At 41.4% G+C, this 20,632-nt stretch overlaps 1 protein-coding gene across 1 annotated transcript in view; it reads right to left on the bottom strand.

Moving 5' to 3' along the window:
- The window catches only part of ANO6 (anoctamin 6), a 308,488-nt gene extending 288,917 nt beyond the window's left edge, over positions 1-19,571 (bottom strand). Inside the window, exon 1 of the mRNA XM_069229080.1 lies at positions 19,411-19,571. Within this exon, the coding sequence (XP_069085181.1) occupies positions 19,411-19,492 (82 nt within the window). The 5' untranslated portion in view covers positions 19,493-19,571. The remainder of the gene's footprint in view (positions 1-19,410) is intronic.
- Between the last annotated feature and the right edge of the window lie 1,061 nt (positions 19,572-20,632).

Raw genomic sequence — 20,632 nt, 5'->3', positions numbered from 1 at the left:
AAAGTATTCAGCTGTGTGTACAACAGTTCACCAATGTCCCTCACCACACAATACAATTCTGTCTAAAGCAGAAAGACAAACACAGTGCCTAATGCAGTTTAAGGGTATTTTGTCAAGAAACCATTTTGTTGCCATTCAGCTTCAGACAGGTTTTGCTCATTGACTTACTTATGAATTGATCCTGACGACCTTATTTAATTGGTTCAGTTTACCTACAACCTTAACTTGGAAACTGCCACTGGTGCATCTGGGTTCTATGAATTCCAAGTTATTTCACCTTCAGATCCTTCCCCTCACAGTCTCAGTTTTTTTTTCCATGATCTGAAATTTTATAGAAGGCCTACAACTGTGCCTGTCCTGAATGTGGTGAGTGAATCTTGATATTACATTCATCAACAAGGTCATCCCTCTGTTGCCCTGGTAATTTCCTTGATGGCACACAATATGGATCTGGTTAACTTGCTGGAATACCTCATTCCATTGAGGCTTTTCATAACAAGACCTGATTATATCCTGAGGGTGGGAATGAGTAGGAAGGTTAGGGGTATGTCCAGTTAGAGGGTCCTTCATCCAATGGTGAAGAATCTTGGATAACAACCTGCAAACTTAATGTTTCCGCTAACCTTTCCCTTGATTTGTGGCTGGTCATAGTGGCTCATTCCAAAACGTTGATAACTTCCCTGGCCCTAGGAAGCCCCCTGCCTTGTTTCAGAACCATAGCCCCACAGAGAATGCATTCAGTCATTTTCCTAAATGGCCTTGCTTTTGTGGCATTATCCCAGAAGACATTTTTTGAATCATTTTTTGTTATACGTTTTAGATTTGTAATTTGTGAATCAATCAAGCCAACTCAACTGGTGAATATCATTTACGTAGAAAGAAAAGGTTCTTAAATGTCCCACACGGTGAGTGACTTAGATTGCCTTCTGACATTGGGAGAATAAATTGATTTGGCAGGGGAACATACATGCTAAAGCACTTAATATCTAATTAGAGTTAATGTCACTTGCCCTACTGTAATTATCTGTTGATACCCTTTAGAACTGTTGCAACAATTCTTGTGGTTAGGTTTCTAGATTCAGTTTATACATATATTTTTTACAAAATTATTTTGGCGATATTTCAAAGGGCTTCTAATTAGATGTCTATGTGCTCTCAAAGCTGCTACAAGATGGCAGCACTTTCTACATTTGATTCACTTTTTCTGTCCATGATTCACTTCCGGGTACATGCTGTTATAGCCTCAGTGTTGTTTGTATGCACTTTCTTTCGAATGCCACAAAGATGGTGGACTTCGACACTGCTGCTGATGGGTAGGTTTATACTCCTAGCTACTCCCGCTATGCTCATTTTTACATAGTCAGGTGCAGTAGTCTGTATCTATATTATATAGCTATTTGTAGGTATGTTTTTTGCCATGAATAATTCCTGAAGCTGTGGGCTCCCCACTCATATATTAACTGCAGTATCTGTACTCAAATTCAACACTACCAAATAAGGTATTAGTTTACTTCTTGGTAAGCCCCCCCACCAATGCATACACCTGTGCACATATTGGTTTAGAAACATTTTCCTATTTCACAGATTTAAATTGTGAAACATTGGACTTGTAGGTACTGTCTACATGGACGTCCCTATTCACTAGATAGGAGTGGATTATATACAATACAGTTCACCACTGTGATCTGAAATGCAATTTACCACTGTTGGGCTTTCCAAAAATCCCATTTTGCATTAATGAACTGTAGCTATGTACTGGATGCAAGCACAATATGCGTGTAGGTAGATTTACAGATGTGGGAACACCTATAGCTGGTTAGACACTTGCTTACCACCCTTAATACAATAACTGCTTTGAAAAGCATTCAGAGGTGCATGACCTTTTGCGGCACCTCATGATGTGGGTTGCCGTGACACACATACACACTGTTTGGGCATTGTTTTTCTGTGCACTGATTTTGAGAAATCTTGATTAAATGGTTGTTAAATTTCTCTTTTTAAGGATCCTTCTAAACAAATATAGTCCTGAAGATTGTCTCATGGATGTTAACCGTTTAACTGAAACTCCGACACCTTAAACACATCAGCCTACATAAAGTAGAAGTATTTGCATTGCAAATCATTGCATCTTTACTCTTAAGAGCTTGGTTCTTAGGCTTAGTTGTATGGTTCACCACATAGGACCTTTTGTGATTTCAAATATATCACTCAATTGTGAGTTTTATCTGGTGGATTTTTGTATGTGACCTTTCATTTTGTATGCATTCAGATAGATATATATTCCTTGTGATTATTAGAACTATTGGTTTCCCATACGGTGGCACAGAATACTTACTGAACTCTTTTCTATGCCCTCAGAAGATTCTTTCTACATAAACGATTTTCATTAATTGAGATTAATAGACAGTAGGGCAGATTCCAATACCACCTTATCCATCTTCTTGGTCCCAGTCCTTACTGAAAGAGAAAATGATTGCCAGTGCCAGACACGGTTTACCTCGCAAAACATACAAAAATGGTTTCTATCCCCTTTTTGTTCCAGCGTTTTAAAGGGGAAGGAACGATAAGTCATTCATACGTCTGCCTGTAGGAAGCATTGTGTCATTCAGTAAGGACTGGGTAATGAAGATTACCAGTAAGTAATCGAGTCACCTGTGGATGTGTGCATGGACCTATTGAAATTCAGAACTCCATTGGATTCCAAAACACTGTCCAAAGTTTTCTAATTGTTTCCTTGCACGAGTTAGACAGTGCAACCTTGATCTTTGGCTTGGCAGAGAGCATATCTGCCTATTTCTGCATGTGAGTAAAAAGCATATGGATCTTTAACAGAAAACTGAATGAAAGTAATGATTTTATGCTGCCCAAAACACCCTTTCTCAGAAATGTTGTTAATCTGATCCCATTGAATGGTGCTTGTTATCAACTCCAGAAGAAGGTGAGCCTTCCCAAAATGTCATCCTTTGATCAAGTGGTTGCCCATCGATCTCAGCAGCAGGCACAGTACCATATCGATATACTTTACCAGCTGCTTTTCTTTGCTGGGTCTGACCCTTGTCCTACAGCATTGATGCTCAATATTCTGTAGCACTACTGATGTTTTAGATGAGCTACTTGCTATTAGATGCGTAATTGGGTGTGGGAGGGCAAGCAATCACCTAATACCCAACCGGTCACCTAATACCACCCTTTGTTGATGTAGTGGTTCCTGTGACCATTTACAGTACAAATATCTCTCAATTTATTATTAAATTGAGCACCTACTTGTTCTTTCCCCTTTCCGACGTTCGATTTCTCAGTGCTATTGGTATGAAGGAGGGTTAGAATTAGCCTCCGTTGTAGCCGCTTTTGTTATGATGGCGTGTTGAGAATAGGCTCCATTGCAGCCTCCGCCTGTGTCTTGCCTGAGCGGCCGCCATAGACTTCAAGCGCCCCCTCCCAATCTTCCTTCAGCTTACTCTGATGCCACACTGCTTCTCCAAGCAGCCGGGCAGATACGGAGCATTCAGATATTCATGCCATTACCACTGAAGCCTGCCGGACGGGTCTTGGCCTCGGACGTGTCAGACAGAGCCTGACGACTAAAGGAATGTGTTGGGCAACAGCGTGAAGCAGACCCAATCCGAGATTTGAACACCATCTTGCTTTGGGCTTAGTCCTATTGTTACATATTAGTTTCAGGCTGCTGTTTTTCGAGATCTGTAACGTGTCACAATGACAGTTGACAGTTACAGTAGCTTTATCAAGCAGCTGAGCGGTTTTGTTGCCCTTTAGGTGGAGAGTTGTTTAATTGGGTTTCTCCCTAATTTGCCCCCCAAAAAGTTGTATACTCTTGATTTTATCTTTAAATTGAAATTAGATAAATACTTTAGTCCTCTTTAATGAGGTTATCAGTCTCTAATTTACCAATATGTCAGACAAAGACAGAGAATCTCCTGAGATCCTGAAAGTAAAAATTAACAAGGAGATTATCAAAAAGCTGATTCAGCCTGACATGTGGGCCTGTGTTAGGGAGACCATTGATAATATCATGCAAAAGAGAAAAAGTAAGAGGGGATCAGACAAACAGTTAATTACCACGCTAATTTGAGTAGTACCGCTGCCTTCTGCCCTGATCAATCCTTTTGCAACAAATTGACTATCTTTTTTCAGTCTAAAATGAAACAGATTTTTCAAGTTTTCACCGTAGGCCAGAAAGGACCTCCTTTGTGTTCCCTTAGGCAAGATACCTCTTTCACAAGGCAGGAAGTTAATATAAATGTTCTCCTCCCATAGTATTAACCACCCTAGAAGTGTGAAATGGTGCCCTTACAACATGCAGCCAATTTTATTAAGAAGTGGATTAGGAATCCACTTGAAAAGGAGGTGAGGAATGTGCTTAAAGCCGAATGCTCGAAGAACAGTTATTCATGATAAGGTCTGCCTTACCCTGAATCTAGATCCCAAGCTAATCACCTTTCTATTCAAGATGGGCAGGGATGCCAGGACGGGACTAGAAAGATCCCTCAAACAATGCCAGGACTGGCTACTTGATGTAGTTGGCCCATTGGCAATAATCATTGATATGATTGAAGAGGCACAACATTGAGGGTCTTCCTTTGGATCTAGACCTCCTGAGATGGTGAAGCCATCACGCTATGGTTCTTCTGGGAAATGCTAATGCAGGACTTAACGCTGAAAGACGCATGGTGGTTCTGGTGAAGATAAACCCCAAACTAGGAGATTTAGCTGGCAAAGAAGCCACAGAGAATGCAAAGGGCATGTTATTCGGAGAATACATGGTCAAAAGCATGGGTAAATACAGGGCTACCTTCACAGCCGTCAACAAAGCTCACAACAGTATGTGCAGAGTCTTCAGAGGAGGTGTTTTTGGACGGGCCAGCAGAAGGGGACTTTCTGCTGGCCACAGGTTCCAGATGTCCCAATTCACCAACATCAAGCAGAGAGGCTATGGTAGAGGCTATCAAGCCTGTGCTGCCCCTTCCTTCTACCCCCAAAGGGCCGCTATCAGTGAGCGGGAGGGAGTAAGCCCTGAGGCCAGGGGTCCTCTGGGTACCAGTGTGAGTATAGCAACTTTTGCTTCTTCTGTACAGGAAAGATGTAGGTGGTCGCCTAAAGTATTTTACCCATGTATGGGAAGCTATTATTCAAGATCCACAGGTTTTTTAAACTGTTCAAAGTTTCAGAATAGATTTCACAGATTTCACATAAACCCCCTTTAACATGCCCCTCCACTGGAGTTGATTTTGAAATCAGACCTGCAGAACTTATGAGGACAAAGATATAATGTTTATGTTGAGAAAAGGGGCTATTGTATACGTGAGAAAGTAAGACAGAATTTTTGTAAGTACTCTCTTCCTGATAAAGAAAAAGGAAAAAGGGTGGAGACCCATTATAAACGTAAGGGATTTAAACAGATTCCTTGATTGAAGGGATCCATCTCTTAAGAGACATGTTGTTGAAGGACGACTAGTTAGTAATGTGACCGGATGATAAAGGGATCTGAAAGATGCTTACTTAGCAATCCCCATTGATGAGGACAGCCAGCCTTATCTTCAATTCAAATGACAGAACTGACTTTACCCATTTTGTTTCCTTCCATTTGGCCTATCTTCAGCATCATGGTGCTTCACACAAGGTGATGAGGGCAGTAACTTCCTACTGAGAAAGAGAAAGAGAGAAAGAGAGAAAGAGAAAGAGAAAGAGAAAGAGAGAAAGAGAAAGAGAAAGAGAAAGAGAAAGAGAGAAAGAGAAAGAGAGAGAGAGAGAGAGAAAGAGAGAGAGAGATGGAGAGAGAGAAAGAGAGAGAGAGAGAGAGAGAGAGAGAGAGAGAGAGAGAGAGAGAGAGAGAGAGAGAGCGCACGGGGTAGTCGTATGATCAGGAAAACATTCTTATTATGTCCCAATGTCAGGGTCAAATCCTCAAAGAGTTAGAAATGTCAAACCCTACTGGAAAGGCTGGGATTTATTGTGAAATCCATCCCTTCACACAATCTAGCATTTTAGGCTTCATGATAGACACAGTCAACGTGGTTTTGTTATTTAGTATTGCCCAAAAAGAAAGTGACCGAGATAAGGAAAGAAATAAGCTATGTACTCAAAAAGGAGTTGTTGACTCTAAGGGAGTTGGCGAGACTAATAGGTCTATTATTCTCTTCAATTCAGGTGGTATTCCCTAGTCATTACAAAACGTAAAGACGAGAGCCCTCCAGGCATGCTTATGGTATGGAGACAAGATAACCGCAAATCAAGAGGAGAAGTTGGAATTGTTTTCGTGGTTAGCGAATTTATAGATGCTTGAAGTGGGCATGCAATTTTTGGATGTTCTCCAGACATCATTTTGGAGTCAGATGTGAGTCTAACTGGCTGGGATGCACGCTTGGGTGTACAGGAGACTAGTGGATTGTGGTCAAACACAATAAATTATTTGGAAATTGACAGCAGGTCTTTATGCTCTCATTAGTTTCAGACATTGCTTGCAAGGCAGAGCAGTATTGTTGAAATTGGACAATGCTTCTGCAGTGGCCTATACAAATCGATTTGGAAGCAGAAGATCCCTTGATCTATAAGATTCAGTGAAGTAGCTCTGGTTGTTTTGCTTAGAACACAAAATCAGTTTGAGGGCTCAGTATTTGTCTGGTACGGCAAATGTAACTGTGGATGGGAATTCAAGATTCTTAAAAGATTGCAGCGATTGGAAATTGAACCAGGAGTGTTTCTGGAAAATAGATCGGTTTTGGGCCCCTCTGGAGATAGGCCCTTTTCTGAGCAGACTGACATTTCAACTTAAGAATTATTAGAGTTGTAGATGCATTCCTACAGATTTGGAGGGCAGAGAACACTTATGAGTGTCTTCCATTCGCAATGATTCAGAGGGTTCTGCAGAAAATGAGACGAGAAAAGTGTACTCCCATGCTGGTAACTCCATTCTGTGTCTCACAAGCATGGTTTCCAATGCTTTTGAAGCTTGCTTGCGAAATTCCATTTTATTTCCCTGCTATGGAGGGCCCGTTAAAAGACAGACAGGAACATCCTCTAGTTCAGATAAGAACTTTGAACTTTCTTGCTTGGAAAGTATTAGGATATCCTTTCCCGAAATGTCAGGCCTTTCAGGAAAAGCTGAGGAACTACTTGAGGAATCCTGGTCTCCAGGAACCTGGCGTAGATGTAAGGGAATTAGGATATTTTTGATACATTGGTGCGTGTGAAGGAACTTGGATCCTGATGAGGCTCCTCTAGTAGGGGTAGTTAACTTCCTGGCGGACCAGTTTGATAAGGACCTTAGTTATAGAACTATTGCCTGCTACAGACCAGCAGTCTATGCTGGTCACAGTCATATTAATGGCAAAAGTGTAGGTAAAAATGTTTTGGTTTGTAGAGTTCTTAAGATCATCAGAATACGGAGGCCTTCTAGACCAAGATATGAGGTCTTGTGAGATGTCAATTTGTTTCAGACTTTGTTTTCTTGAATGGCTAGGTAATAGATATTTAGATTTGAAAAGGCTAACTGTTAAACTAGCCTCTTTGTTTTGCCTAATTTCTTGTCATAGTTTCTGATGTCAAGGCATCGGAGGTAAGTTACAGGGTTTATGACTCCTTTGGTGTAACATTTGATATTACCAAGAGACACAAAATTGTGTCGATACTATCTTTTATCCAAGATTTGATGTGTGTAAGACACTGGGTGTAGTGGATTGTATGAGAGAATATGATCCACAAATTGATAAATTTCACCCTGGCACAGTAAGTCAATTAATGATTTCCTTTGTAAAACATTTTAAAGCAGTTACCACAGCCACTATTGCAAGATGGGTGAAATGTACCAGGCAGCAAACAGGTGTTGTGTTGATTTACAGAAATTTCATGCTCATTCTATTAGAGGTACTATGGCTAGCAAACATTTTTGAAAGGTGGGAGAGTAGAAGATATTATGAGAGCAGCTGATTGGTTGAATGCTTTTATTTTTGCTAAACATTATTATAAATCAATTCAACACATGTCAGACATAGTATTAGAGGGCTACCATCATGCATAATGGTAGCCTTCGGTCTTGTAATGAGAAAGCGATTCACCAAATACAGTGCCAAGAGAATCTGTATTTCCTTAAAGACACGGAGGCTAAAATTATCCCGCCTTCCCTTCCCTGTTTAATGGAAATATTAGTTTGGATACATAAAAAAAGAAGAAGAAAAAATTAAATGTTGTTATATAGAGATTGTCTTATTTGCTCTTCTGACCCTATCATATTCTTGAATTCCTCTTTGAATATATTATGGTGTCATACTAGTATTGGTAAGTTCCTTGTGTGGTTCACAATGTGTATTAGGACTTGGACATTTTGATTGGATGTCAGTACCCCATTTATTGTCTTATTTTCACAGATTAACTCATTGTTACAAGACATTTCGAATCGCATTTGGATGCCTTATGTTGTATTCAGGCTATATATGGGCATGACTCCATTTCTTGTGACTTGAATTTTATGGAGATATTTTTTGCTCACAGATTCTTGTTGACTGGTGCTTTAGTTGATTTCAGATGTCACTAGGTAATCTTGGCATTTTCAGGGTCAAGCACGCAAGCGCTCTACCCTGTAGTAATCTCTCTGTGGGCTTCTAACCATGCCCACTCTTGCTATTCATTCTTTATTGGGCTGGTCTTAAATGTTCCATTTTTATTGGTGCATTTTTTTTACATGTCCCTTCTTTTTGTGCTGAGTTCCCCTCCCGAGGCATTTTAACTAAGTGAACATTTCTGTTGACCATCACAATACATCTTGCTTCCTTCTGTCACAGCGTGTGAAGGCCCCTCCTCCGGTTTCGGTTTGTCTTTCATCCCAGCCACGATCCTTTCTGGACATTCACGCAAGGAGCCAATAACTCTTGCGCTCACATTCATGGTGGCGCTTTCGATCTGCTTTCTTCATGAGGCAAGAAAAGTCCAGTTAGGGATTTACAACGCTAATAGGTCTAAATCAAGCAAATGCAAGACCCACTGCATTGCAAATGCTTGTTTGTAACGTTGTATTATTTCCTTCATTTTCACCATTGGGGCTCTTCTCTGCTTTATTCACATGCAGGGATGCACAAGTTCCTTTTTGAATGCTCGCTTGTCTCCTCACTTGTTTACTAGTGTATAAGCACCTTTCTTTATGAACACTGGAATTTCACTTGGATTATACACACTTCCTTTATAGAGACTGAGAATCTTAATTTTAGGAGATGTTTTTAGTCTGAATTAATTGTTTTCCTTTTCTCTCCCACCCTTCTTTCCTCCCTCTTTTCTTTGCTTTTCCTTTTTCTTCTTTTTTTTTTATTCTTCTTCTAGCAGACATATATTTACAATTGTCCATCTCGGGCTCATCTTTCTTGTCCTGATGATGACCCCGTCCATTTAGGTCTGGGGATAGAAACATTACATAAACAACTGTACCTTGACTCACAATATAGTCTTTTGTGTATGAGTATAGGTACCATTTATTGACACATAATTTTGTTTTATATTCTGTTTTTGTTCAACAGTCTGAGTCATTGGACCGTGTTGGACCATGTTGTAATCACTGTTGTCGCTGTCTATTATGAAAAATAATGTCCTTATGCAAAGCTATTTGGATGATATGATATGGCTTTTATGAAAAATAGCCTGCTTGTAAATTACACTTTTCTGTTTTGATTGACTTGTATCTTAAATGAAATGCATATGTAAACTCTCTGTTCAAAATAAATTATTATTATTTTGTTCACACATAGTATTTATTTTAATTCAATGGAACTATTGTCAGAATATTCTTTTGTAAGGGACCACCGTCTTTTTTTTTTTTTTTTTTTTTTTACAAATTGATACCCCTGGCTCCTTTAGATCGTGGGTTCCCTTGTTTACTGAAGAATTACATTGGGTTGTCATTTAATAACTATATTGGCTATAAGTAAATTAAGGACAAAATTAAAGATTGTGTGGACTCTGGTGAAAATTAGAAGTACAAGATTGATTATTTTAATACTTGCAGCATAAAATATTGCATTGTTTTAATAATTTTTTTGTATGGACTTCAAAATGTTGCTCTCCGATGCATAAACATAAATAAAGAAGAAAATACAGTTGAGAGCACTGAAAAAAGGATATCAGATATCCAGTAGTTAGCCATATGTTGCAAAAATGTTCTTCTAAGAAAGTAGAAAAATTTGCATTGAGAATATAAAATGTTATACAAGTGGATGAAATTTGGAATTAAGATGAATATCAAGAGATATTTTGAATCACCAATTTATACACCGTTAACCTCGATTCAGATAGAGAACTACACACTTTCCTTTATTCGCCTTCCAACACTTTGCTGTATATTAGTAAACTGCTGACAGTTCATTTTGTTTATAACTGAATTTACTTATTGACCTTAGATGATCCTCTGTAACTGGAAATGTTATCGCTTGGAGCTGAATTAGGTCTTCTCTGGTTATATTAATTGGAAAGTTTTCAAGTGGTACAGTTGCCGTTCTTATGGACCCTTTATGATAAGGGTTAATGTATGATCATATTTATCACCCAAAAATACATTTGAGAAAATCTCATAAATTAAAAAATGATTGCACTCATTAAACGTTATGTACGTTGTAGGATATTACTGTTCTGACTTGTTACATACAAGCTAATTCCGTTTAGTTTTAAGCACTGAGCTCTTCCTTTAAAATGTACAAATTACCTTACAAGAAAGGAAAAAACATTCCCCTAAGACATCATTTTACCTTTATTCCCAATAGTTCACTCATATTTACCTTGTTTTTCTAGAACTAGAGATTGGAGTAATATTGTGAGTTTTAAATATCTCTTGAGACCAAAAATATATTTTTGTTTTCTATTTTTTGCCACTATTATTTTTTTTTTACTCCAGAATTTGTTTTGATCAAATTACCTCATGCAATGCTACTTAGTGGACTCAAAAATATAGCTCAGTTTACCTCAGAACTGAAGAGTTTCTAACTATCTCCAAAGTCTGTTACCCCGTTTAAATTGCAAGCCATCTTTGAGTAACAAATAACTTCCTCATTCCTGTTAGACCGCATGGGCTCCCTTAGGCAGAAAACTGAGCTCTATAAATAGCTTCACAAAATGTTACTAGCAATTTCATCGCATTCAAACCACATGCAAGCTGTGTCCATTAACAGCAGGTAAGGGAGGCTCCCGCCTTCTTGGAACATAATAGAAATTCTGACTACTGAAGTCGAATTAATGTACATTCCATTACTTTTTAGTATCATTAACATGGGATTTAATCAACCAATTGATGAGATCCTAAATTATACCTTTAAACCAGGGTAACTCAGAATTTCCTAAGACCTCGAAAACCAACAATTACTAGGTAAGGGAAACCTTTTCAACATCACTTGCTGTTTGTATGAATACCTCAAAATATATTTTGTGAACTGTTAATATTGTTTTTTCATTTAGAAAAAAGCAACACTCTACTGAAATAAATATAAATGGTAAAAGTGCTTGATAACTGTATAAGATTTAGGTTAAGTGTCCATGCTACGTATGTATATTTTTTTCAGTCTGTAACCCAGTAAGACAAACTATATATTACTTTGGAGAAATGAAATAACTGAAACAAAATCCAGAAATGTTGTTATAACTCATATAATGAGCTTGCATTTATTATGCCCGTTTCTTAGTTGGTGGGAGAAAAGTGAGTAACATTTATCACAAGAACAATGTTATACTAAATGAAGATGATTCACAGCACTGAATTTGTCATAAGTCAGCTGGTTACATTAGCAAGCTTAGCACTATTATTGAAAACAACTCAATTAGTTTGTTTATACTTCATTTATATCTGTAAATTGTGCTGTAGAGCAATATTCTTAATAGCCAGACGGATTTAGATTGTATATGGCGGCTACAGTAAAAGAACAATATCTAGAACATCATGATTTCAAATATTTATATTTGTGCATTAATGTTTATTTTTTTTATCTGGTCACAACATGCTGCAGGAAACAAGCTAAATACAGAAATACATCCATGCTTTGTGTCACGTTCTTAATGAGTTTTTAATACTTCATGGTCAGAGATTGGAGCATCAGCCTCTTAAGCCAAATTTGATATCTTTTTTAGTGCTGCTTAAATACAGTATTTGGTAAATATGTAGGCTGATGGATTATTACTCTTTCTTGATATCGTTGTGGTATAGATTGTATGTCATCTGTCATTTTTTTCTGATTTAAGTTGATTTATCTTTGAATGATGCTTCAATGTAAACTAAAGCAAGCACAGTCCCTCCTAATTACACAGACCATGGCTTCTACATCTTCGGACATGCCTCCAAATAAATAGCCTGCCACGGCTCTTTAGCCTCCCACCCCCTTCGCTTTCTATCCCACTTACAGAGCCGCACATGAGTAACCAGATCACAATGGACTTCTGCTGGCAGCCTTTTTCAGGTATCGAATTAACCACTGCATGGAGTGAACACCTTAAGCCCCACGTGTAACCACCGTTATGGTGCAGGATCAATGTGTGGTGTACAAGTGAGACCTCTAGAAGCCTGTGTTTGCTGCCATCTCTAGAGTGCAGGCACAATCAAGGATGCACGGCCCTGATGCTCTACAAGTCCCTAGGCATAGCCATGTCTATACTGCGAGCTGAGCCTCTTAAGAACGCAAGACTCCCCAGAAACCTCTGGGTATCATCACTTCTAAAGTGCAAGCACTTCGTCTTGTGCACGAGTATTCCACCCCAAAAAAGCCTGTGTAGGCAATAGAATGACAGACCTTGTCATCATGGTCACTATTTCCAGTCCTGGGCTTTCAACCCACAAATCAGCACATGCATGCCTGTTCGTCTAATTTGTTCCTTGCAGCATACAAAGAGTGGAGCGCCAAGAATGCATTATTTTATCACATGAAAAAACAGACTTAGAGACAGTATCTCTGATGATTTGGAGGAAGATGGTCACCTCGGGGCAGCAGTGGGCATGTCGGACAAAGGAGGTCAGGTTTAGTTTTTTAACTCCAGTTACAGAATATCTGGGTGGAAAACAAAGTTGTTCCACATATTCTAGAAGGCTTATTTACCGTTCCGACTCCAGCTCTTGAATGTTTTGGGGAAAAGTTATTAATCCCCCAAGCGTTTTGGGAAAGCTTGATAATTAGTAGTTTTGATTTGCATAATGTGCTGCTCTGAGGGCGCAGCTCAAGGCAACAAACTAGGAATGCCCGACCCTAGAATGAAACCTGTGAGGGCCGCCTACCCCCGGTGTGTGCCACCGCAAACCTCGATGGCAGCAATGCCAGTATGCCGGCTAAATGGGCAGATCCGCCAGGTCACTTGTACAGTGTAAAAATCAGCCTTAGCAATTAAATTATCATCATTCGTAGTGTGACCCCCGGTTGGATTAGATAGCGCGTGTTTCAAAACTACCGCCCTGTAGTCAAACGAGGGCTAAACCTGCTGCCTCTATCTGTAGCACCAGTTACAACTATGCTGGCGGGTAATCAGCAGGATGGCGCGCCCCTTCCTTCCGAACTTTTTCCATGGACCACATTACATCATGTGCGCGTGCTCTGAACCTGCCGGATGTGCAGGTTGTGGGAAGTGCACGCTGCTCTGTGGTGGTGTGAAACACAAGCTCAAAATGAAATGCGTGGCACACAAAAGAGCACGTTTTTTAGTTCCCTGGTTGTCTTTGCCGGAGAAAGAAAAAAAACATAACGCATACCCGGGAAGTGGCGCATATTTTTTTGTCGGAGAAAATGAAAAGAATGCTAAAAGTATTACATTAATTTCGATACCTCATGTGTCGCGGCCTGACGTACCAAAAGGGCACAGAGAGGAAGGCGATAAAGGAAACCACTGGGAGGCTTAAAAAACAAGTTAAACTCCCACTGAAGTCCCTTAGATGATTTATCTGGTGTCTGCAGGCCACCCACGGTAAACGAGGCGCACCACCCTTCCTCTGCCGGAGTGGAGGGGGCCCGTGTCGTGTGACGCCTTCCGTCAGTCCAGGATGTCCACTGCACGTTGGGAGTGGTGTAGGAGAGTAACTGTACAACGACAGATCCCATGATGCAAAGTGCTGTGAGCTTGAATGCTAGGCCTGGTTTAGATGTTCTACATGGCACTCGGACATTTGGCAGCATTACACCTGAACAGGGACAGGCAGAGTCACGGTGGGCACCTCATTAACTGTGATCAAATATACTGTTTCCATGCGGGGCTTTTAGCTTGCAGATCGTTGCTTTCTGGTGTCTTACTTGAATTAGTCCTCTAGAAGCAAACCAAGGAGTAAACGCCCAGACTGCACTAGGCCAGCACATGAGAGCCCAGAGCCGTCAAGACTGTCCGCACTGACTGATGGTCACTCTCGACAGGACATGTGCAGCCATAGTGGCCTGAATGGGCACCTCACTGGAATGTCATGTCCCATGTGGGAGGTAACATTTTAAGGAGATAAAAAGCAAATTTACCCGAAGCACACTAGTTTCCTACTGTTAGTGTTGTATACAACGGTTCATTCATTCTTGCTATTCAGTAAATCCAATTTTACTTTGCCCCCACCTATCAAACGGCAGGACTACAGTGCCCAGCACCACTGGCGGGGTAGCATCTGTGCTGTGCTTGCTTGAGGTGGGGTGCTGCGACCACGCCCTCTAAATCACCCAAACCTCGGAAGATGGGCTGGAGAAAAGTAGGGGAGGGATAGTCATTACTTTCCCTTTCTCCTTGTCTCTAGGCACTTGTAATTTGCTGATGCTCTTCACATTGTTCTGATAAACCCGTTAAGCGACCTGATTTTCCGAGGAGTATTACTGCTAGCCCATTAACAGGAGATGCTGGCATTCACATCTGAAGGGGTTTCCCTGCCTCTTCACCCACTTAGCTGCTTACCCCCTGACTGCCTATAGGAAAAGAGGCAGAAAGGCAGGAACCACTTTTTATCTTGCATTTTAAAACGCTGTGCTTTGGCACTATGACATAGGATACTATCAGTTATTTATTTGTATCCAACAGCATGTTGAATTGTGGGCTTGTAGTTTTGCTTTTGACAGTTTCATTATGGGATCAAAACCCCATCGTGCAAAGTGCTGGTGGATGCCATGACAAAATTGGCTGGATGTTATACATGCCATGGAACCACTTAACAGCTTTGTTTTAAAATTTTACAAAATCACCTACTCCATTTAAAAAAAAAAACATTTATTTCACATAATACCAGAAGTAAACTCTGCTCAGATATTTTGTGAGAGTTTACTCTTTCACTCACATCATGCAGTAAAACAAGCTTTGGTCATGGGGATACATTTTTTCTTATGTGAAGTGGAATGATTTACACTGAGATTCATAAAGCAATAATGGTACAACATGGAAATCTGTAGCGTAACCTTCGCTAACATAAGTAAGAAGCTAAGGACAGGTGGCATCAGCAGAAACAACATCACACAAATCTCTCACACATACAGGACAGGTACAGCTCAGGTTGCTAATGCACTAGAGTGAGTGAAAGGCATTCAAGGACTGTTGCATTATGTTCGAAAAATAGACACATACATACAGAAAGTACACATTTCCAGCACGACAGATACAAACTCCAAATGACTATACCCTACCTCTTGAAGTATACTTAAACAGTGGGGTTCATGTCTTGCACTGAGATGGATTTGACAGTACTGCTGTACACTGCTTGTACAGTCTCCTGGTTATTGCGGTCTCTAGTTTGGGCGAGGTTATGTCAACATTTATTTTCTCTCGTTGTTAAACTGTTAGACCTATATTAAAATTCTAGGAGGGGGAGCGCAAAATGTTTTTTTCACTAGTGCCTCCCTACTACAAGATTAGCAACAGATGGGACAGGCAACAAACACTTCTTTTTTTCCATCAACTTATTTTGGTGCTTGAATATTGCCCCTGTGGGATTGTCTTCCCCAGGAATAGAGGTATCTTACATGAAACGCTGTAAAACAATCTTTTGTTCATAAGGCATGCTCACCGGCCTCAGAAGGGGAAAAGGATGAGGCAGGCCTTGCAGCAGACTTTTGGAGTGGTTTGTCAGTATGCAGCCTGTTCCTCCAAGGCGAGTCATTATAATTGCAGCCTGACGATGAAACAGACCATGCCAATTCTGCCAAGCCACACTCGCAACTGACTGGGTGTGGGCAGAGGGAGTGCATACACCTTAAGATCATGAACTAAACACCCAACACCAAAGCATCTCTTGCCTCGCCGCGAGCAATAGTAGGGTAGTGGTGGTGAGGCAGTGACTGCCGGGCCTATAATTCTCCGCAGCCCCATATGCGCTGCATCTCGTCTCGAAAAGCAGTGCAGTGGAGGCTGAAGAGAACAGCACTTGGCTCAGCCTGGGCCTCCAGCTCTTCTTAAAATGACATGGACTGCCAGTTTATTTATAACCGAGGTATGAACTTTTACACAAAAAATGTATTTTGGATGGTTTTACTTTAGCACCTTGGATTATATCACTGCTCCGAGTGGTCTTTATGAAAATTAGCGACCCACACTCTTTCTGCTGGGACAATCTTATTAATGAGTTAAGGGGCAAGTCAGCTGTTTTGTTTCCTCTTGTATAGGCCTTTTATTTTTATGGATGGAGCAACAGTATGGTCTATTAAACCATGCACAAGAGAGGTTGTTGTACAGTGTGCATCATGAACTATTTCACGGTGCTCTTAAATATGGTGATCATGGAAAAGGAATGGAGCAAAGTAATTGCCTAGTGTCACACTATTTGGTTAAGCTTGGAAGCTGGAATGGAAACCAGGTTTCCTGATTCAATACTGTGGAATTTAGTCCATGGGTGGATATCACATTCTTTCTCCCTTCTGTCCTGATGAAACTTTTATTAGTGAACCAAGAGGCAAGATGGTCGTCTTATAAAAGGCTTTTACTGATGTCATAAATGGAGCAACATTATGGTCTAATAAGCATACTGAGAATGTTTTTGTACAGTGCACATCCAGAACTAAGTTATTTCAAGTTGCTCTCACATGTGATGATAATTGAAAAGGAGGCAGAAGGAAGAAAAGTATTTCGCCTTTGTCACACAGTTTGTTGAAGCTGGGAAGCTGTAATTGAAACCAGGGACTCTGGACCAGGGCCCGCAGCTAGTGTGCCCTGAGTCCAATAAAGATTTCTGACTGGCCTTGGCATGTTATGCAAGGGCATTCAAATGATCCTTTATGTCTTTATATTATAGAATGGGTAAACAGCAGTGAAAACACCTCTCTTCATAAAGCAGCTACACGTTGGGTAGAAACGATGCAAGCATCCCTCCTTCAGAGGACAGGTACACCTAAGATCCCACCCGCACAAGCAGGTACAAATTGGGAAACAGCAATGCAAGGTTTAGTTCCTCACAGAATAGGGACAGCATGGCAATAGCAAAGCATGCTTTCCTTCCTCACGGAAAGAAATATGTGCAACCTTCCATTTTTTTTTTTTAGAAGAGATCCAGTATTGCAGAGTTGTACAAAGTTTCATTGGTCACAGAACATGAACGGTTAAGGCATGCGTAACAAGGAGGTTACAGACAGTTATCTACAGTAAGTGCTTAACTCACTAAGAGAAATGTATTGGTGGGTGAGTGAGCGAATATGCAAGTTCTGACACCATTTTCACTCGGGGGATATTCCTAGTCAGCCCTCTGAAAGTCCAGCTGCTGTCACTGAGATCTGTTTTTATTGATTCTTTATTTATCCAGGTATTAAGAAACTGCAGTAACTCAGAAGGGCATTGTTATTTGGAGTACCCTCACCACAGCCAAAGTAACTATGCTCCAGACAGGCACACAGGTGTCAATCTCCATGAAAAGGTTTTCATTTTGCGTGCATCAGTCTGTGCACTCCCAGCCTCAGTGCTGCATATGTTGGCGGCCACCAGTGCCCGGAATGCAAAGCCAAAATAAGGAACAACTAAGTCATCATAACTAATGTGGCAACTTAAGAGGTTTGGCGACAGCACCCTTGAAAGCAACAAACACGAGCCGGCCATATGAGAAAGCGAGAGAGGCGTCCACTCTGCCCTGGTCGAAATTAGTGGGGATACTTTTTCCGTTACAAATGCAAAACCACAAGTCCTAGGGTGCAGCGAGAGCACTCGATGAGCTACTTATTCGCGAGTTGGGACAACTCAAATCTCGGGATTAGCAAGAGACAGCATGGACGGGTGCAATGTATGGAGATCCATCCATCACTGTGGTAAGGCTCTGGTTAATTCATAATGAATGGCCCAGCATGCCCTTCATAGCAGTTAGATTTATGCTGGCACTCGCATGATTATAAACTAACAAAGACCTCTTGAATAAAGTTTATATCCAGTTCTAAGTTCAAAATAAGACGCTCTCTGTAGCATTATCTCCATCCGCTACACGTGGCGTTGTTTGTCTGTGACGGGGTGGGGGCGGAGGGACTACCTGGCCCAAACCATGGGACTGAGATGTCCCATCGCAGAGCAGTGCGGCCGCTAAAGGGGTGGACACACCATGCGCGAGGTGTCATTATTTACTTTTTGGTATAAAATCAATGAGCTTGCATATGTTATAATTGCCATCTATGAAAGCGTTGGCTAAGATTCAGGAACAGCTGCTTGCTGGTAGGAAAAAGGCACATGTAGGGAGAATGTTTTTCTTCTTAGATATTTAGAATCAACCAGAGATATCAAAATAAAACAAATGCACCTCAAGAACTGGTTCTGGGTGTGCCACTGCCGCAGGTTTCACCATTTCGTGCCATTGTAAATACCCACCGGTTCCACCAATTAGGTCAGTGGCGCTCATTTTATCAACTGAAGAGAGATGAAAGGCTGAGAAACATAACCTACATTTTAACATGCTATTTACCCTCTGGTCTGCACGGTTTGGGGAGTTGCCCGCTTAAATGTTTTAGCTGCGATGGAGCCTGCGGCCGTAAGGTTTAGCGGACACATTTGTATCAGGCGCACGAGCCCACACATGTATTTTACAGGGGGTTGGGCTGGGAACTTTCACAACGCACATATCTATGCAGTGGGCGTTTCACGCCTCTGAACTACACAGATGATTTTTTTCTAAGGAGGCTTTGCATATAAATAGTGAAAACCATGCCAGTTCCTCGGAAAGGACACATCCCTCCCATGATGAGAGTTCTGGAGCGCATGGTCTGTGCCCGTAACTCCTTGGGCGTTCCCACCATACAGTGCATACAAAAAATAAAAGTGCGATGGGGAACATTCCAAAGTTTCAGGCTCTGTTTTGCACAGAAAAGTTTGGCGCGGTGTTGGCGTCACTGTAGATTGCAAACATAGGGACACTACTTTCAGTGAAACCAACAGGGGATGAAAGACCGACGGGCTTTCCAAGTGCTACTGACGCCCTTCTTCGGCGTCAGTGCATCGTAGAAGACACCGGTGGTGTTCACGAGTACTCACCGATCTCCCCGTCCACGTCCGCCTCCCCGTCCTCGGACACCCCCTCCAGCTCCAGCAGGACATTCTCGTTGTCCACGTTCATGGCTGCTCCCTGCAGAGGAATCCTCCCCTCTTCTCTACCAAGACTGGCAAAGCGCAACAGTCTGCTCACAGCTGGAGGGGGAGGTGCCCTGGGTGGGGAGGAAGAGGCTCGCAGGGAGGTGGGAGGGGGAGCTGCCGAAGCGGGAGGAGACTGTCGGGGCCGGGGCGAAGCCGGACTCCGGTGGAAGAGAGGAGGCAGTCAGTGGGGAGGACTGAGTGACTCGACTGCATATGAGGCAGCCGGGGCGGAGGAGATGATGGGGCAGCCTGCCGTGAAGAGAATGAGAGAGGAGTGAGTCCGTACTCAGTATCCGCCAGAAATGCCGACTTCGGAGCTGGGAAACGAACGAGGTTCGAGTCTCGGCGTCAACTCAACAGATTTTGGACAAACCATTTGATCTCCTAGTGTTTCCAAAAAAATGAACGTGTAACCTTGTGTAAAGTAACTGGTACTCATGTAAAGCACTCCAAAACCTTTGGGTCGTGCTCTCGCTATATAAAAAGTAAAAAATGATGTGTGAAATCATCAGGTAGTGCTGGATGTATGGCCACAGGACTTTAGGTGCTGACGTTTGTGAGATAATACTTGTCATTGCCGTTAGCACATAGATTAGACAGGCTGAAGGTGTCACATATGAGCAGGGCCACTGGAATTATGTGATTTTAGCGGCCACGGCGATTTTCGCATGTTTATGGATTTACTGCATTTGCCACACTATCCATCATATACAGCATAATTTGCTGCTTTTAGAAAAAAAATGTTTCTCGTGCAAATGGTTCGAATGTTACAAAAAAATATGGCGGCATGGATTCCAGCGCAAGAGAGGGCTTTTTCCAAAGCTCAACTAGTCCTCTTTTTCAGTTACTTATTGCTATATCTGGGTGTTAAAATGGTACTAATGAAGGAGTACTCTTTCCCCAGTCACTGTTAAAAAGTGTAACAAGCATTGGCAAAGACATTACATAACCTCGTGTCGCAGGTGTCGCACTCTGCCACATAATTTGGCCCTCTTCTGCCACATAATTCCAGTAGCCCTGCACATGGGACTCTCCCACAAGGTGCTTCTCATTGCAATCTACTTGAATGCTTGTAAGACAACTCAATCAATCAGGAACTTGTAAAGCACGCTACTCACCCGTT

This window comes from Pleurodeles waltl, chromosome 4_1, assembly GCF_031143425.1.
Source record: "Pleurodeles waltl isolate 20211129_DDA chromosome 4_1, aPleWal1.hap1.20221129, whole genome shotgun sequence".
In the NCBI taxonomy this organism is placed as follows: Eukaryota; Metazoa; Chordata; class Amphibia; order Caudata; family Salamandridae; genus Pleurodeles; species Pleurodeles waltl.
The sequence above is the reverse complement of the archived record's forward strand: the minus strand, read 5'-3'. Positions and strand labels throughout refer to the sequence as shown.